Source organism: Onychostruthus taczanowskii, unplaced genomic scaffold (assembly GCF_017590055.1).
Source record: "Onychostruthus taczanowskii isolate IOZ18803 unplaced genomic scaffold, ASM1759005v1 scaffold28, whole genome shotgun sequence".
Taxonomy (NCBI): Eukaryota; Metazoa; Chordata; class Aves; order Passeriformes; family Passeridae; genus Onychostruthus; species Onychostruthus taczanowskii.
In genome coordinates this window covers 2852583-2868017 of record NW_024500128.1, presented here as the reverse complement: position 1 = coordinate 2868017, position 15435 = coordinate 2852583, and the positions used below count along the sequence as shown (strand labels likewise).

The following is a 15435-nucleotide window of genomic DNA, read 5'->3' as shown; positions in this document are numbered from 1 at the left end:
GAGGAGAAGAGGAAGAAGTATTTGAGCAGACTCAGGAGGGAAAATGCTATGCTCTTTTGCAAGATTTCATTTTGACACTGGTCTTTGGCTAGTGAGTACTTGCTCAAGTAGCTGGGAAGGTGGAGGAGTGTTTACCTCCTATTAGGGACAGTGCATGTGGATGTGAGGGTGTGGTATTTGTGTATGTACCCACATGTGGGTGAAATGGAAAAATGTGGCTTGTTTCCTCCTCCCACTTCCATTTAGGTAATACGCTGATATAAATGTTTTATTCATAACGTTGATGAAGTTTTAAGGTGTTTTACTCCTTCTTTTGGTTTGTGTGTTTTGTTGTTGGTTTGGGTTTTTTAAGGGAAAAATTTTAAAATGAAATATATGTGTTGAATCACTCTGCTGCAAGAAAAGGTCAAAACAAAAAACCTCTTCAGACTGCAGTGGTTCTGTGCAAAATGATATACAGATTTTTCTGTAACAGATATGTTTAAAATTCATTGTTAAATGGCCCTTAAACTGACTTCTATCTGATACAAGCCAGTGTTGGTGTAGGAGAGTGTTGTATAAAACAAGTACAGAACAATTTCTGACCAGATGCAGGTCTAACCAGATTATTCTCTCCTTTTTTTTTTTGTCTGAGATTGATGATCTGAATCATCACCTAAAATGGTCAAAAGGTAGTCATATCTAAGGTGTCATAAGTCTGTGAAGGATTGGTTTTGCTGTCATCACTCTACATGTGTAATTAGTGATAAGGTAATTATATGGGTTTGGAGTATGGTAACGTGCAAGTTACACATGGGCATTTACAGCAGTTGGTTTTTTTTTTGCACTCATACGTTCAGTGTTTATGCACAAGAGCATTAGGTAGGATTCATGAGGTTTAGACAAGCAGGGAATGCTGATTCCTCATTATTCCCGAGGAAGAGGTGCATTGGGACCTGTTACCATAACCTCTCCTGCAGGAATGGCAGAGCTGTTCCATGTTTCTGAGGTCCAGTCTGTGCTAGACGTCATTCGCACCAGCTCCCTCTGGCATGACTGGCCAAAGCCCAGTGTGTGCCTGGTGTCTCATCCTAGTTGGAAAGCCTGGGGTGAAGCCAGGCAGGGCAGCAATCTGTTTGCCAGGGACTTGTGCAGTAGGGCCAGTACTGGCAAGAGGGAGAGTACAGGAATACTGGAGGGAAAATAAAAGGAGTGTCAGACACTTACGCCAGGGCTGGTGGGAGGTACAAGTGTTTGAATTGGCATCATGCCCTAATGTTAGCCAAAAGGTGCAGAACCTTGTTAAATTGCTCAGTGGGAGTTCAGACCCAAGCATTGTGCAGTCTGGGGAGCGCAGGATAAGCCAGACATGTACAATAGAGAACGATGGAAAAGCTGTTCACAGGAATGCTTTCTTTTATAAACTGTGTTTTTATCGGACAGCTTTTCAATTTCTCTTATCAAAGCTTGACTAAATGCTTCCCTCTTGAGAGTGCTTGAGGGAGTGAGACTGGGATTTAATCCACTAGAGGTATCTTTGTCCCATTTTGGTTTGGGTAGCAGCTGCTGATCTGATAAAGGGACTCTGTGAAAAAAGTTACTTTTTAAAATATGCTCTGTATGTATGATACATTCTTGAATTATTAATTATTAATGGTGCTTCCTGCCACCTAACTGTGAGAAGAGAACTGCTCACAGGAGTTCTTGTAAAGTTGTGCAAAGAGGTGGTCTAGGAGGATGAAGTCTGACAGCATCAGAGAAAGATTGATATCTCTCTAGCCAGACAGTGTCTGGAGAATGTTTGCCTCCTGGTCAGATATTAGAATACCTTTGTATTAAAAAAAACCCCAAACAACCAAGTACCAAATTCCAACCTCAAGGAAGTATTTATCCTTAGCACCCTCTTCTGGGCAAGTTGACAGGTAAGAGTTCTTAAAATATTTTCTATTGTTTTAAATTACCTTGTCTCCCTAGTATCGCTAATTTATCTCTAAGTTCTGAGAAGTTTACAGTTTCTCACTGAACAACAGAAGTTTACTGTGCATAAAATGTTTTAAAGCATTTTAAAATTTTCTTTGTTGTGGTGGATGTATATTTTTATATTTTTGTTTTGAATTTTTTTCTTTATAATAGTTCACTGCATGCTAGATATTTTTCACATCTCCATGAAGGTGCTACACACGTGGCATTATACAGGATTTTTAGCATATCCAGTGAATGTAGTGGAGACTGAAATAACCAGTGCTTTAGAAACCCAAGCACTTGCAAGACAGCTGACTATCATTTAGTGGAAACAATGTAGACCCAATTTCCTTTTACTTTCTTGCTGCCATGGTAGCTTTCTAGTAGTCTGTCATTCTTTGTGTTTGGAATGCCAGTGGCGATGGAGCCACAGGAGAGAACAGCATAGAGCTGCTGGTTTCTCGGTCATAGCTGCAAAAAGTACTCTCCATAAGCAATCACTTGAGGTGCTTTTTGGCAATGAAAAGGAAGCTTTTCCCATGAAACCATGGAAACTTGAACATGTGGACTTACTTTGCCAAGCGTGCACCTTTCTGATCTGCCAGTTGGGTTGCTACGTGGTCTCTAGTTGGGAGTGCCCTGTGGAGCGTGAGGTTGTGTCTAACAGGGACTTCTAATCTGCATCTGGCAAAGAAGACCTTATGTGATCTTCTGTTTGTGCTGACTGAATTCTGCATCCCACATTCTGGCTAATAGAAGCGTCCAAGAGAGAAGGTTTTTATTAAAAATAATATGTTTTCCCAGAAACTTCTTAGTGAAAGCCAACTCCTTTGCATTCCTAGTAATTTACTTTTTCCTCCTTTGTTCTCGGACTTGGTAATGCTGCAAAAAATTTAGTGTCTCCAGGACTCATTGGAGCTATACAGCAATGACCTTTCCTTCATGGAAATCTCACATTCCTACAGTTGGCAGTTTCATACTTTACACTGAGAAAAAGGTGGATGGGATGTAGAACATGCTAGTGTGGTGAGAAGTTGAAGGTGTGAAATATGAGTTACTAGCAAGGCTGGTGGAAGAAAGCCAGATGTATAGAAGAGAGATGAGTAGGAGAGTAGAAAAATCAAATGACAGGCTAAGTGTTTAGAAGCTAGGAAGAACTTTACCTGTTTTTTTACCTACAGTGCCTTGTCAGAGAAATATTACATTCAGGCTTGAACTTAATTTCCACGTTGAAAACTGAGCAAGGGTTCTCATCATTAATCTTCAGTCAGTTGGTGTGTCACTGATCCTTACCTTTCTGCAGGACAAAATACCTTCTTCTAGAGCTATCCTTGATGTTCTGAATAAAGAACATTTTGCTTGTAGTATTCTGGTTCTTAACCATTTCACTTTGTGCTCTTTCCTCAGAGGATGTGCTGAGTAAAGACGCTGGGGAGTGTGCAATATGCCTGGAAGAGCTGCAGCAAGGAGATACTATAGCACGGCTGCCTTGCCTCTGCATATATCATAAAGGGCAAGTATTCCTTAGGATGGATGTAAAATTCCACAAGGTTGCATTTATGGGGTAACTCTTCTTAAGGGGTGCTTAAAGAAGCCCTTAAACTTAGTTGCTTTTTTTGCAAAGAAACAGCAGTAGCAGTCTTAAAGATGTTTTTCAAATGGCATCTTTCTCCATCTCTACCAAATGTATTTGAAGTTAATTTTCCCTGCTACAGGCTTCTCATTCTTGTAAAATCATCTGGATGGGGAAGGAATGTGTATCATGGCTGAGGAGCTTAGGTCATGTGGGCTTAAGTTTTGTCAAATGCTAATAGAGTTGGCCAGGGAGAGAAGAGAATGGTTTTTTAACCTGTTTCATATTTTTTTTCATAAGTGTCTGTACTTTACAGAGAGTAAAATGTCAGTGAATGACATAAGCAAGATGATAACCTTAGTAGCTAATTAACCTGTGTATAAAATCTGTAATTTGTAAAATGCTTCCTTAGAAAATTTTAACACTTAAGAAATTTAGATTTTCAACAGTGCTTAATGCCCAAATATTACTGTGGTTTGGGGTTATTAATTTTTCCAGTGATGTGTGTATATGCATATACTTCTTTGTAGAATATAAAATTGTACTAGTCATTGAAATGGAGAAACCAATTTATATTCATATCCTACTGCTAAATATTACTGGTATTCATGTCAATTGTTCCCATTTTTTGTTTTGTATCCAACAGCTGCATAGATGAATGGTTTGAAGTAAATAGATCTTGCCCTGAACATCCATCAGATTAAGACAAGATTCATATTTTTAGGTAATGTTTATTTATGTTCCAACAATAAATATCTTTATTACCTGAAATAACTGTACTATTTCTTTTTAATTGTGAATTTACTACTGTGTCTCAGAACTACAATATTAATCAGTAAGGATTGATGTATATTGCAATATAAGCATAAGATTTCTACATCCTTGCATGGCGTGCTCTTTCCAGTTTTAGTACTGCAAAGTGGCAAGTCAGTGTCAAGAAACCTTTAGCATTACCTTCCTAAGAGTATTTTTCTATAGAAATGAAACAAAATTAAAATAATACAATTGTGTCATTTTGGACTGTTCCGTGAGTACTGGCATGTATTTCTTACAGAAGGCTTTTGGAATCATACAAAAAGGTTGAAGCTAGGTATTTTCAAAGCTACCTTAATGTTAATGCATTCCAGAATGTTTAAAGCATATAAATAAATAAAAAATGTGGACATGTTTCTATCCCATCTCACAGAAGTTCACATTTTTCCAGCTTATGTTTTGTGTTAATGGTTGCAGATCTGCAGTCTGTGTTAAAAGTTTAAAGGATAGTTTTATTCTTTAGTTGACTGACTCAGAAACTTTATCTTGTATTAAATAATTGCCCTTAAGCATTGCAAAGCACACCAAAAATCATAATTCTTAGAGAAACAGAGATATCTGAAATCCTATCTGGTAGCTGAGAGTTTGGTTTTGTTGTTCTGATGGAAATTTAAAAAAAAATCGGAAGTATTCATGACTAGCATTTATTTGTGCATTTGTTTCATGTTGCTTCATGTGTCTGTGTTGTAGGGGTAGCAAAGAAAACCTCAAGGAAGATATCCTGCTACTGAGATAATTGTTTTAATCTCAGGGCAGTGTTAGCCAAAATTAATAACTACACACATTTCCTATTTTTTTAATACACATTGCCCCCAGTCTCTGGTTGTGGCAGAAGGCTGCGTGCTGTTCGTGAACACCTCTGTCTCTGTACATGTTCATGGCTGTCCAGCCTCATGTTAAATTCTATTTGCTTTTTCCACAGCAGGGATGGTGATAACTGGGGACTTAGGAAAAAAGAGGAAGGAAAACTCAGTTGCGCTGACGCTGTTTGAATGGTTTCTGTACTGAAATAATGGTATTTTGTGCTCTCTTTTCCAACAGCTGCTTCCACTGATCAGAAAACATAGGAGATGTGAGGTTCTCTTGCTGAACACAGCGTGCCTGGCTTGAGACTTAGTTCTTTGTGGCTGAAAAAGGCAAAGATGGACAGTGACACGGAGAAAGCATTGCAGACACCGTTACTTGACAGTAGTGCTCAGTATACCAAACACTCATGCAAAGGACACACAGGGATTTTGAAAATGCTGCACATCCTGTAACAATCGACTCCCCAGAGACATTACTGACACTGTTTTGTATTGAAGGCCAAAGTTCCAAATTTCAGCCTAACTTCTGGTTCTGTGAAGAAGCGAGCTATTGGACATGTTTCCTACTGCCTCCAGTGGAAGAGGAGACGTTCGATACGTGCTATCTGAGACCCTTGCAGGGGGACGGCCCCAGATTGGAGTGGGAACGTTGTCACCTTCTCGTTGGCTGAAGAACAGTAAATGGCAAACTAAATAAAATCTAACAGTGTGACCTTAATTTACTGAATTCACACCCTGTTTTACGTTCTTCACTTTTTTCAAGAACAGAAAACACAACCCGCTCTGTGTAGGAATACTGTATTTCAAAGTTTTGTAACTAAACCTTTGTCACAATGCAGTCCAAAGAGTAAAACCAAGACAGGTAACTAATTTATATTGATCAAGCTATAGAGATTGTTGAAATCTGCACACTGTATTGCTATTTAAGTAACTAAAACGTCTCTGTTATTGCTCATGAGTCAAAACGACAGAAAGAAATGCAGCAAAGCAAATCTTACAGCTATGCAACTTTTTTTAAAATAGGAAAAAGAAATTAATTACCAATTTTAAGTGCTGCCAGTTAAGGTAATTTGTTTAACGGGTATTTTTTTAAAGATGTTTCAGGTAATTATTTTATTGTACTACTCTCATCTCCAGGCTGCCTCCTGAGGTGTAAATGAATAACTGCAAGTGTGGGCACAGGGAGAGGTTTTTATAGGCATGGGCGAGATTACATCGAGGTGGGATTTGTGTTTATTTTTCGAACATGCACAAGTTCACGTTTCCTTGTTTGAATGTGTTTTTGGGTCGCAGGATCTGTAGTACATTGCATCTAAACCCTTGGTGTCTTCATGTGGAGACCAGCATTTGACAGTGTGGTCTTTTGTTTAGTTTGGGTTTTTTCCTTTCTTTCTTTTTTTTCTTTTTTTAAAATTCATCTGTATTTGTTTAATTTATTATTATTTTACTGTATTATATTGGTATATCAGAGCTCCACAAAACATAGGATGTCTCTGGGTGGGTACACCGAGTAAAGCTGTGGATATGTATTAGTTCCCACAAAGTATCACAGTTAAAATAAATAATTTTTTTTAAAAAGACAATGAACTGGAACAGATATCAGGGTTTAGAAGCATACTTTTTATATCGAGAATTAATTGTAGTAGTTTCTGAATTTCACAACACAGGGAAGAGTTTATGAATATTTATTAGCAACAGTATTCTTAGTGAGTTTCAATAGTTAAAATAAATTGCACAACACTTCAGACATTTTTTCTTGTACATAAATAATTCTGGTTGGGTTTTTGGTTTTTTTTTCTTTGTTTTGTTTGTTTTGTTTAAGTACACATTTCTCTCTGTTGCTGCTGTGATTTATATCAAAAAGGGCAAAGACTAGGAGCAACTACTGCTATCTGGAGAAGAAGTGCAGTTCATGTTCCTAAACTCTCCTATCTTGCTTGAAGAGCAGTTCTTCCCTGGATAACATTTTCTCCTGAATGTTACTCTGTAAAATGCCTTTGTTACGCTGCAAATCTAAAGGAGTCCAAACTAGATAATTGTCATAATTGACCGTGCAGTTTCTATACTTTTGGGCTTGCATCACTGGTTTCAGCTGAACCTGTAAGCTATGGGGCCCTGTTGAGTTCTCTTTTTCAGTGGGAGCAGAATCATTTTGTCACACGTTCGATTCTGTAGTCACATCAAATGTACAGTCATTCCCTGTACAGAGTCCTTTTTCAACGAGAATATTTGTGTTGCCTTGTATTATCTTGGGGGAGGGAGGGAGGGAGGGGATGAGGAATTACAGCACCTGTGATACTCAAATAGTGGTGTTGCCTGCAGGCCCATTTTCTCAATGTTTTAAACTCCTGATATCGTCTGAAAGTAAAACTTTTCCATTTGCATTGGTTTAATGTTTACAGCTGGCTTCATGCCTGCAGAAACTCACCTGTAGTCATGTAAAGGGGGTAGGTCAGTGTTTTGATGTCCTGTGCTCTGAGGTCATAGATAGTTTTGGCTTGAGGGTTAAGTACATAAATACAAGAAACATAAATCTGTGTACAACTTGAGCTCAGTTTTGGTAGTTCATACTTCTAGTTCACTTATTGTTTCCTCAAAACCCTTCATCTTCTGTATTCAGATGGAAGTAGCTGATTTAAAGACCCACCAGTTAGGGCTATTGTCCCATGTTTAGGAACAGTGTTGGAAAAGCAGGTCACTAGCCATCGCACTGGTGATGCTTTTGTAGGCAAGAGTCCATTGCTGCTTCCATCAGCACAGTAGAGGAGCAATTCCTTGGATTATTTGAGGAACTGATACAAGGTCAGCTTTAGTTTGATGTTCTTGGCATCCATAAATCTCTTCTGAAAGACAATGGGAGGTTTTCTTGTATCAAAGCCTGTAACATAGACCAAGCCTGGAATGACCCTGGAAGCATGAGAGTGATGCTTGGGTTTGAAAACACCAGTGGAAACTCACCTAGATAAGCTTTCTGTCACCATCAGCTGGTGATGACCATGCTGTAGGCACAGCTCTAGTCACAGACAACACCTTCCTTTTGAAAATGTCCTCACAGGGGTGTCAACTCATTGTGCTTCAGAAGGGAAAAATAAACACCAAACAAGTCCTGTGTCTCAAACAAGGAACACCACACTTGTCCACAAGAAGCAATAACTTCAATTTCGGTGCGATATGCTTCTTTGCCTGTAAATATCTTGAGATTGCCAATTCTGTGCTGTTTCAGAGTATTTTCTGTCATCTGGCCTGTATCTTCCCTAAATATGTAAGGGTGTGAAATAATTCCCATACTCAGGTCTGCCATAAACATGCTGCTTGCCAGCAGGGGAAGAGTAGATTTGACACTGTCTTGAAATGTGCGATTTTTCTGAACTTGTAACATACCCATGTCTCTTCAGTAGCAGCTCGTGTTTTGAAGTTCATAGTGGAGGTGGCTGTTAGCTGGTTTGTATTTAACCATACCCCATACAATAACAAGGGAGTCAAGATTGCTGTCAGCACAGGGCACCCTTTGTCCTGGCTCTTACAAGTCAGTATATCTGTAATAATGCTTCCCTTTGGGAGGAGGTAGCTCATTTTCTCTCAGTGTGTACACTCAGCAATGAATTCAGTGGGACGTGAAAGCAAAAATACCAAGCACACCACAAATTATTGGTATTTTATTTTTGGGAGGGATAAAGCCAAAAACAGATGGTCTTATTTGTAGTCCGGTTAGCTGTCATAATCAAGGGTAAGTGTACTGGGGTATTTTGGAATGGAAAATGTATAGGCAATGTACAAAAATGTGGGTGGATGCTTGTGACCTTGGTTTTTTCCCTGCTTCCCCCCCTTATGATGTAAAAGGGGTTTATGACTGAAACTCAAGATTTATACATTTATCCTACTTCTTAATTTTAGGAGCACTAGATTTTTAATTAAGCCTTGCTGAAAGACTGGAGAGCTGGTAGAACAGACTTCCAGGAAACTAAAATCTCAGCAAATATGGGAAAGATAATTTCTATTCAGAAATGTGGATCTTTGGTGTTTCTGGAGGGACATGTCTAATACGTGCGATGTGCTTAAGAACGCCTTCAGTGCGCTGCCTTTTCTGCGTGAGGGCTTTAGAAACTTGCTCCATTTCTTCCGTGTTCCACCAAAAGCAAGGAACTTTGCACTTGAATGTTACTATTCTCTCTTTGTAAATGGTGGCAAAACACGTTGGTTTTGATACAGGCAGTGATCCCTCTGAGTTTCTTGTGGCTTTTAGCCGCTTTCCTGTATTGAAGGAGTATTTGTGTGCAAATTTGGTACTAATTCTGCTGTGCAGGTGGGATTTTCCTGCTGAGAGACTACCACACACCTGGGAGTGCAGAAGTGCTACTATGGGATCTTCCAGCTCACCTTTACTAGTGGAAGATTATCTCTTTTTTTTTGATGAGTGCTATATTTGATGATTCACTTTCCACCCTTCCAAGCTTAAAAGTCATTTTATATCAATTTCTCCTCTGTCTTGCTGAAGATGAGATATATGTTAGGCCATATTCCCATATCAATAGGCTTTCCATTGGCATCAGTAGGAGTGATGTAAGAGGTTGTAACTGTAAGAAAAGTCTTCTTATGGATTTCCTACAATCCAGCCAAATGTGGGGTTTTTTTTCATGCAGCTCCTAGCACTTAACTTTTTGTCATTCAAAACACTCTGTGTGAGAAATTCACAACAGAACTATGTCCAGGATTTGTTCCCTGAATGAAAAATCTGTGATGTCTCTGTTTCTCCACATAAATAACCTGCTTCTAAAAATCAGGTTGGAGATGGTTTAATCTGTTGGGGATTAGAAAAACCAACCTAGTTCATACTCTCAAATTACATTTGGTTATCTTACTCCACAATTATGGGCTGGCTTTCCAAGCTGCTTGTGTTCTGTAAAGTCATGTCTCAATTAGTACATCAGAGCTGATGATGGGATAAGCTGTAAAATGACCTCACTGTGGGGCATTATTAGTTGTTGAAGACTTGCTCAGGTAAACCACCATAGGAATATCGTGTACCTGAAAAAGGAATATCCTGCACCATAGGAATATCCTGCACCTGAAAAAGGGTGGACTTGGTTTTGTCTTGGATCTAATAAGTTGCCAGTGTACAAGAATTAGAAGGCAGCCAGCCCACTCACTGATCTTTCTGGCCGCTTTTAATCTATGTGTGTTTGTTTGAGAGACTTTTGCCCTTGGGTGTGCTTTGGCAAAGATTTTGCAACGATAAATAGGATTTGCTCGATTTTGGCAGAGTTTCAAGTGTAAGTAACCTGACGTTGCAAAAACATAATCTGTTGCTGAATCCTGTTCCTCTTGTTTTCCCTCAAATCTGTCCCTTTTAATGCTGATATGTTATATTTCATAGTAAACACTTCTCAACACAACTGGTCACAAGCTCTCAAGGTGTGAAATTCTAAGAGGAAGAGACATCAAAGCTTGGTTCTATGCTCTTGTATATATTAAGATGAAGCTGAAATATTCGTTACCATACAGTGAAGAATTCTCCCCTAGCTGATATTGCCAAAGCACTATAACTTTCAAGGAAGAAGGGAGGTGGCTTAGCTGTAGAGGGGATGCTTTAATGAATCACTTAAAAACTACTTGTAAGAAATTTTAAGAGCTGCAGTGTGGCACTGAATGAGTGGTGATCCAGCGTTTATCCCTTGATTACAAATCTCATTCTGGCTCTTCCCACCCTTTGGCAGATACCTGCTGGTAGGGAGCAGAGTGTGTGCTCTCTTTTTTTATATGCCTCTTCCTAGAGAGCCAACCTTGCCCACAGTGAGTTAGAGGGAGGTCCATGCTAGCTTCTGAAATGCCACCTGTATGTGCAGTGGTAATGGACAAGATACCTTCCTTCATTACCCGGAGCAGAAATCGGAATATAATTTGCAATGTCTAATGTAAAATATATTTGTTTGTTTTGTTGTTTTGTTTGGTTTTTTTAATTGAGCAGTATGATTGCAAGTTGACTTAAATTGTTCTAAGGTACTCTTTTCAGTGGTTTGCCAGTACATAATCACGAATGAAAATATTTTTTTATTGATTTTTAGGTTGTATGTTTAACATTCCATTCATGTAAAATATGTACAAATATATGTAATAAATCTTTTGAAGCACAGTTTTCCTCACACTTCCAGGTGATTTTTTTTTGGTTTTTTTTTGAAGTATTGGTGAAAGAGGCATTGCTGTGGGACAGAATTTCTGTATGTCTGTGCTGCAGTGTGAGCTGGAGCAGAGGAAGGAAAAGCAGTGCATGGTTTAGAGTCACAGCCAGAAAAGCAGCTTGGCATCTCACCTGTCTGCAGTCTCCAGGTGGGAGTGCAACCCTCCAGGCCAGCCCCTGGCCCCTCTGAGTCCCTCTCACTCTTTACTTGTCCCACAAGCAGTGATGTGACAGGCTTGTATCCCTCTGGCCAGGGAAGGTCTCAGCAGACAAGAGCTGATGTAGCTGCTCTTTTGTGGGGGTGGCTGGAGGCTGGAGGTGAGATGTCTCTGGTTAATGCATCCTCTGTAGATCTTCAGCAGACATGATGACCTTCAAGGTTAGCATAAATTAGAGCTGCCAGGTCAGCAGGTAGGGAAACTCATGGGTGGTTTCCAAAGAAAAAAAAAAAGGAATATGGGGCAAAGATGGTAGCAAACAGTCCTTTCTCATCACCTGGAGTCTGGGAACCCCCACCAGATGATCAAGGTAACTTAATAGCTGCTCTTTGCTTCAGTTTCCTCAAACCCAAATACCAGTTTAGCTTCCTTCCAAAACACTTCATGGTTGCCTCTTTAAAACTAATTCCCTGACAGCATACCTGTGGCTGGGCAGTGCATGGATTTCTTTGTCCCGGATAGTTCCCAGCACTCTGGTCTGTCCCTGAACAGTTGGAAGGAGGCTACTATAACAGGCTCCTGCAGAGACATGTTGCTGGAGGAGGGAATTTCTGCCCAGAGCCACTAAATTATTCTCCAGTGGAGCATCCTGACAAGAGCAGAGCACTGTGATGCTGGCTGCCTGGAAACTTTCTCCTGGGGCAGTGGCTGCAGCTCTGCAAGTCAGGTCACCTGCAGCAGGTAGCTGTGTGTGTGAGAGACCTGGCTGGCTGTGTTACCTCTCCAAACCTTCCTGCCTGGCCGGGCAGCAGCTGGGGAGCTGTAGCCCTCGTGCTGAATGTAAAGTGAGATGAGGACAGGAGCACAGATGAGCCATGTGGTTTCGGATAGTGTACAGGGTAAGTCTGCTGCGGGGAAGGTGTGATTTTACACCTCTCCCCCTACACCAGTTGGGAGTGGAGCTGTGGGTGTTCTGAGTAAAACCAAGTGCATTTCACCAAGGTTATGTGGAGGATGTGGGGGAAAACGAAAGGAGTTCACTCTCCAGGCAGGAGATGCTTCTTGGGTGCTGCTCCCAGCCAGGGTGATTTGTGCAGGTTGATGGAATGTGATCCATGGATTTACGGCACAGATTCCCCCAGAGCTGTGCTCACATCCTTGCTCCACTTTTGCGATAAGCCTTTTGGTGTGGCTGGGGGCAGCTGAACCCATTGCTGAAGCACAGTGACAACTGGACCATCACAATTCCCTCTGTGGGAGATGATAGTTCTAATGCATGAATTATTCAAGTCTGTACCCAGAAACAGTTGGATGCAATAAGTGAGGAACATGTTCCTATCATTTGTTAGAGTAACTCTCTTTCCACTACCCCTCCCCACTTCCCCAGCTGCTCCTCCCAGTCGCCTTCTGGAAAGCCTGAATTCCTTAACTGCCAGTCATTTCTGTGTTTTCCTCCTCAGTCCTGAGCTGTGTTATGGAAGCAATCGATAACAGAGCACAGTTTGGCTTTGCATCAGAAAAATCTGCTGGAAATCATTCCAGTTCAGTAGGTACAGGATTTCACGTGTGAAATTTAAATTAGTGGCATCTGTTGGTATCACATCCTGCCTTCCTCCCTGTGGCTGGGACATGGGACATGCCACCTCTGCCCCAAGTTGCTTGTCCTGTAGGGTGAACTGGGATGCTATGCTGGCCCCAGGGTGATCCTGGGAACTGCCAGCAATAGATGGTGATGCTGTACACGTGTCTGTGTGTCTGGCCCTGCTACCACACGCTGTTATGTGGTACAGCCAGTAGTCCATGCCCACTTCTGGATGCTGTGTTGTTTTCAGCAGAAAGAGGGGAACAACACACACATGGCAGCAAAAAGAGCGGGAAGGTGGGAAGAGTTCCCTGCAGCAGCAGGAGCTAAGCAGGGAAATTCCTCCCCTGGCTTTTGAGTGTCTTGTTCTGTAAGGTCTCATTCCCCTTCTGAGGCTACAACACCTGAGCAATGTCTGTGCCTGGGGGTGTGCAGGCTGGAGCCTGCTGGTGTCTGCAAACATCCCCCGGCATGTTTGTTCACTAGAGGAGGCCCCCAGCTCCATCCCACCCTGCAGCGAGAGGGGTGCTGGTGTCCAAAAAGCAAAACAAGCATAGCACACTGCCTATGAGGTGCTGTGCAGCTCATTCCTGCTGTCTCCTTGCCAGCCAGCCACTGGGAAACAAGGAGCCTCAGCAAAAGCCAAGTGAGATGGAGTTTTCCAGCCCTCATGTAATAAAGCATCTGTTTTCTGAGGGGGATGAGATCAGGGATGCAGGGTGGCAGGAAGGAGGGTTGGACATAAATAAATAATTGCATAAAGCCCATCCTCAGCTGACGCAAGATGACTCACTCCTTGTAAAGGCAAGAGCGTAGAGGAGGAGGCCGATCTGAGGCACAGGGACGCGGCCTCAGCTGAGGCCGCTGGAAATGGCAGGTGCTCTGTGCCTCCGCATTCGGCCCGTTGGCTTCGGAGCCATGCTTTGTGCCGAGCTTCTGCCCTACTTTCCTTTCTTCCTGTTTACAGATTGCTTTGTTTGAACACGCGTTTACATTTTAACAAAACCTCCCCCCTCCCTTCCCTCCTAGTTGTTTCTTTAAGCCGGCTTCAAGCAGAAGGAAGAGGAAGCTGCCAGGCCTCTCCCCGAGCGCCATGGGCCTCTGTCACCGAGGGGAATGGGCGCCGTGCGGCTGCTCCCACCCCGCCTGGCTCTTCCCTGCCGCTCCCTTCCCCTGCGGACCCGGGTAACTTCTCAAGGGAGCAGCTTTCCTCCTCACAGTTTTCCTCCTCACAAATCACCCGGGCCGGGATTAACATCTGCTAAACTCAGGATTAAAGTGTCTGGCAGGTAACGGGAGCATGAAAGCTTGACAGCTTCATTTGCTCCAGTCCGTGAGGTCCGAGTCTCCCGGCTTGCGAGGCTTCAGCAGCTAATGAAGTTGCTGCCTTCAGTGTATAAGGGGAATCCCCAGACAGGAGAGGCTGGGCATAATTCAGTTGTTTGCAAGGGCTTTGCTGCAGCTGGAGCTCTGGCTCCCTGCCCCACGGGAGCAAGGGGGACACTTCTGCAGCAGGGCTCCAGCCATGGCAGTGGCCCTTCAGCCGTGCCACCAGCAGCCACCTCCTGGGCCAGCTGGGATGGGTGAGCGTGGCACCTTTCTCAGACCAGCACGGCACCATCAGCAGCCTCCTGGGGCTGTTGGGAGCCCCCCTGCCAGCAGCAGCTGCAGGCCCTGTGTGTGGCAGGAATTTGTGTACTGCCACTCTAAAGGGTTGCTTGAGCCCTGCAGGTGCTGACCTCGAGTAGGTGAGGTGGCATCAGCACTGCCCGAAACCTGCTGTTTTCCAGTGCATCACCCAGAGACTCCCTGTCTGCAAAAGGCACAGGCCATTTCCTGCTTTCCCAGTATAAAGCAATGACTGTAGTTTTTGCCCCTGGCTGAGTAAGGCCAGTTTTTATTCCTTAACCCATCTGCTGTGACCTCTCATGCCTTGATGCTCCTGAAGCTGAAGCTGCTGTTTTCTCTGAAGCATCATCCTTGTTTTCACATCCCCCTATGGTACCTGAGGGCAGCTATTTCAAACTCTGCAGATCATGCCATCAGCTCTCATTTACCTCTGGGAGGGGAAAATGAATACTGGCTGACCTCAGCCCTGTCAAGATTCACAGGGGATTCCATCAGCAATTTCCGAGGATGGAAGAGAAACTCCCCCAGCACCTGTGGCACTCCCTGCATCCTCTCACCTTTTGTTCCCACTCTGGCAAGTGAGGAAGGACTCGGCCCAGTAGCTCCACTGTGTTTTCAGAAGGCTGACCTATCCCACAGAGCTACTGAGAGCCTCCAGCAAGCAAGGAGAAACCTCCTCGTGTGAGTAAACCTGGAGTCCCTGAGTGCAGCTGGCAGCTCCCAGCCTGGCCTCCATTTTCATCTAGCACAATCCTGCT

The 15435-nt window shown here is 42.6% G+C and overlaps 1 protein-coding gene across 1 annotated transcript in view; it reads left to right on the top strand.

Moving 5' to 3' along the window:
• ZNRF2 (zinc and ring finger 2) overlaps nt 1-11263 on the top strand; it is a 58555-nt gene extending 47292 nt beyond the window's left edge. The window contains exons 4-6 of the mRNA XM_041407835.1: nt 3349-3454; nt 4161-4238; nt 5369-11263. Of these exons, the coding sequence (XP_041263769.1) occupies nt 3349-3454; nt 4161-4218 (164 nt within the window). The 3' untranslated portion in view covers nt 4219-4238; nt 5369-11263. The remainder of the gene's footprint in view (nt 1-3348; nt 3455-4160; nt 4239-5368) is intronic.
• The last annotated feature ends 4172 nt before the right edge of the window (nt 11264-15435 follow it).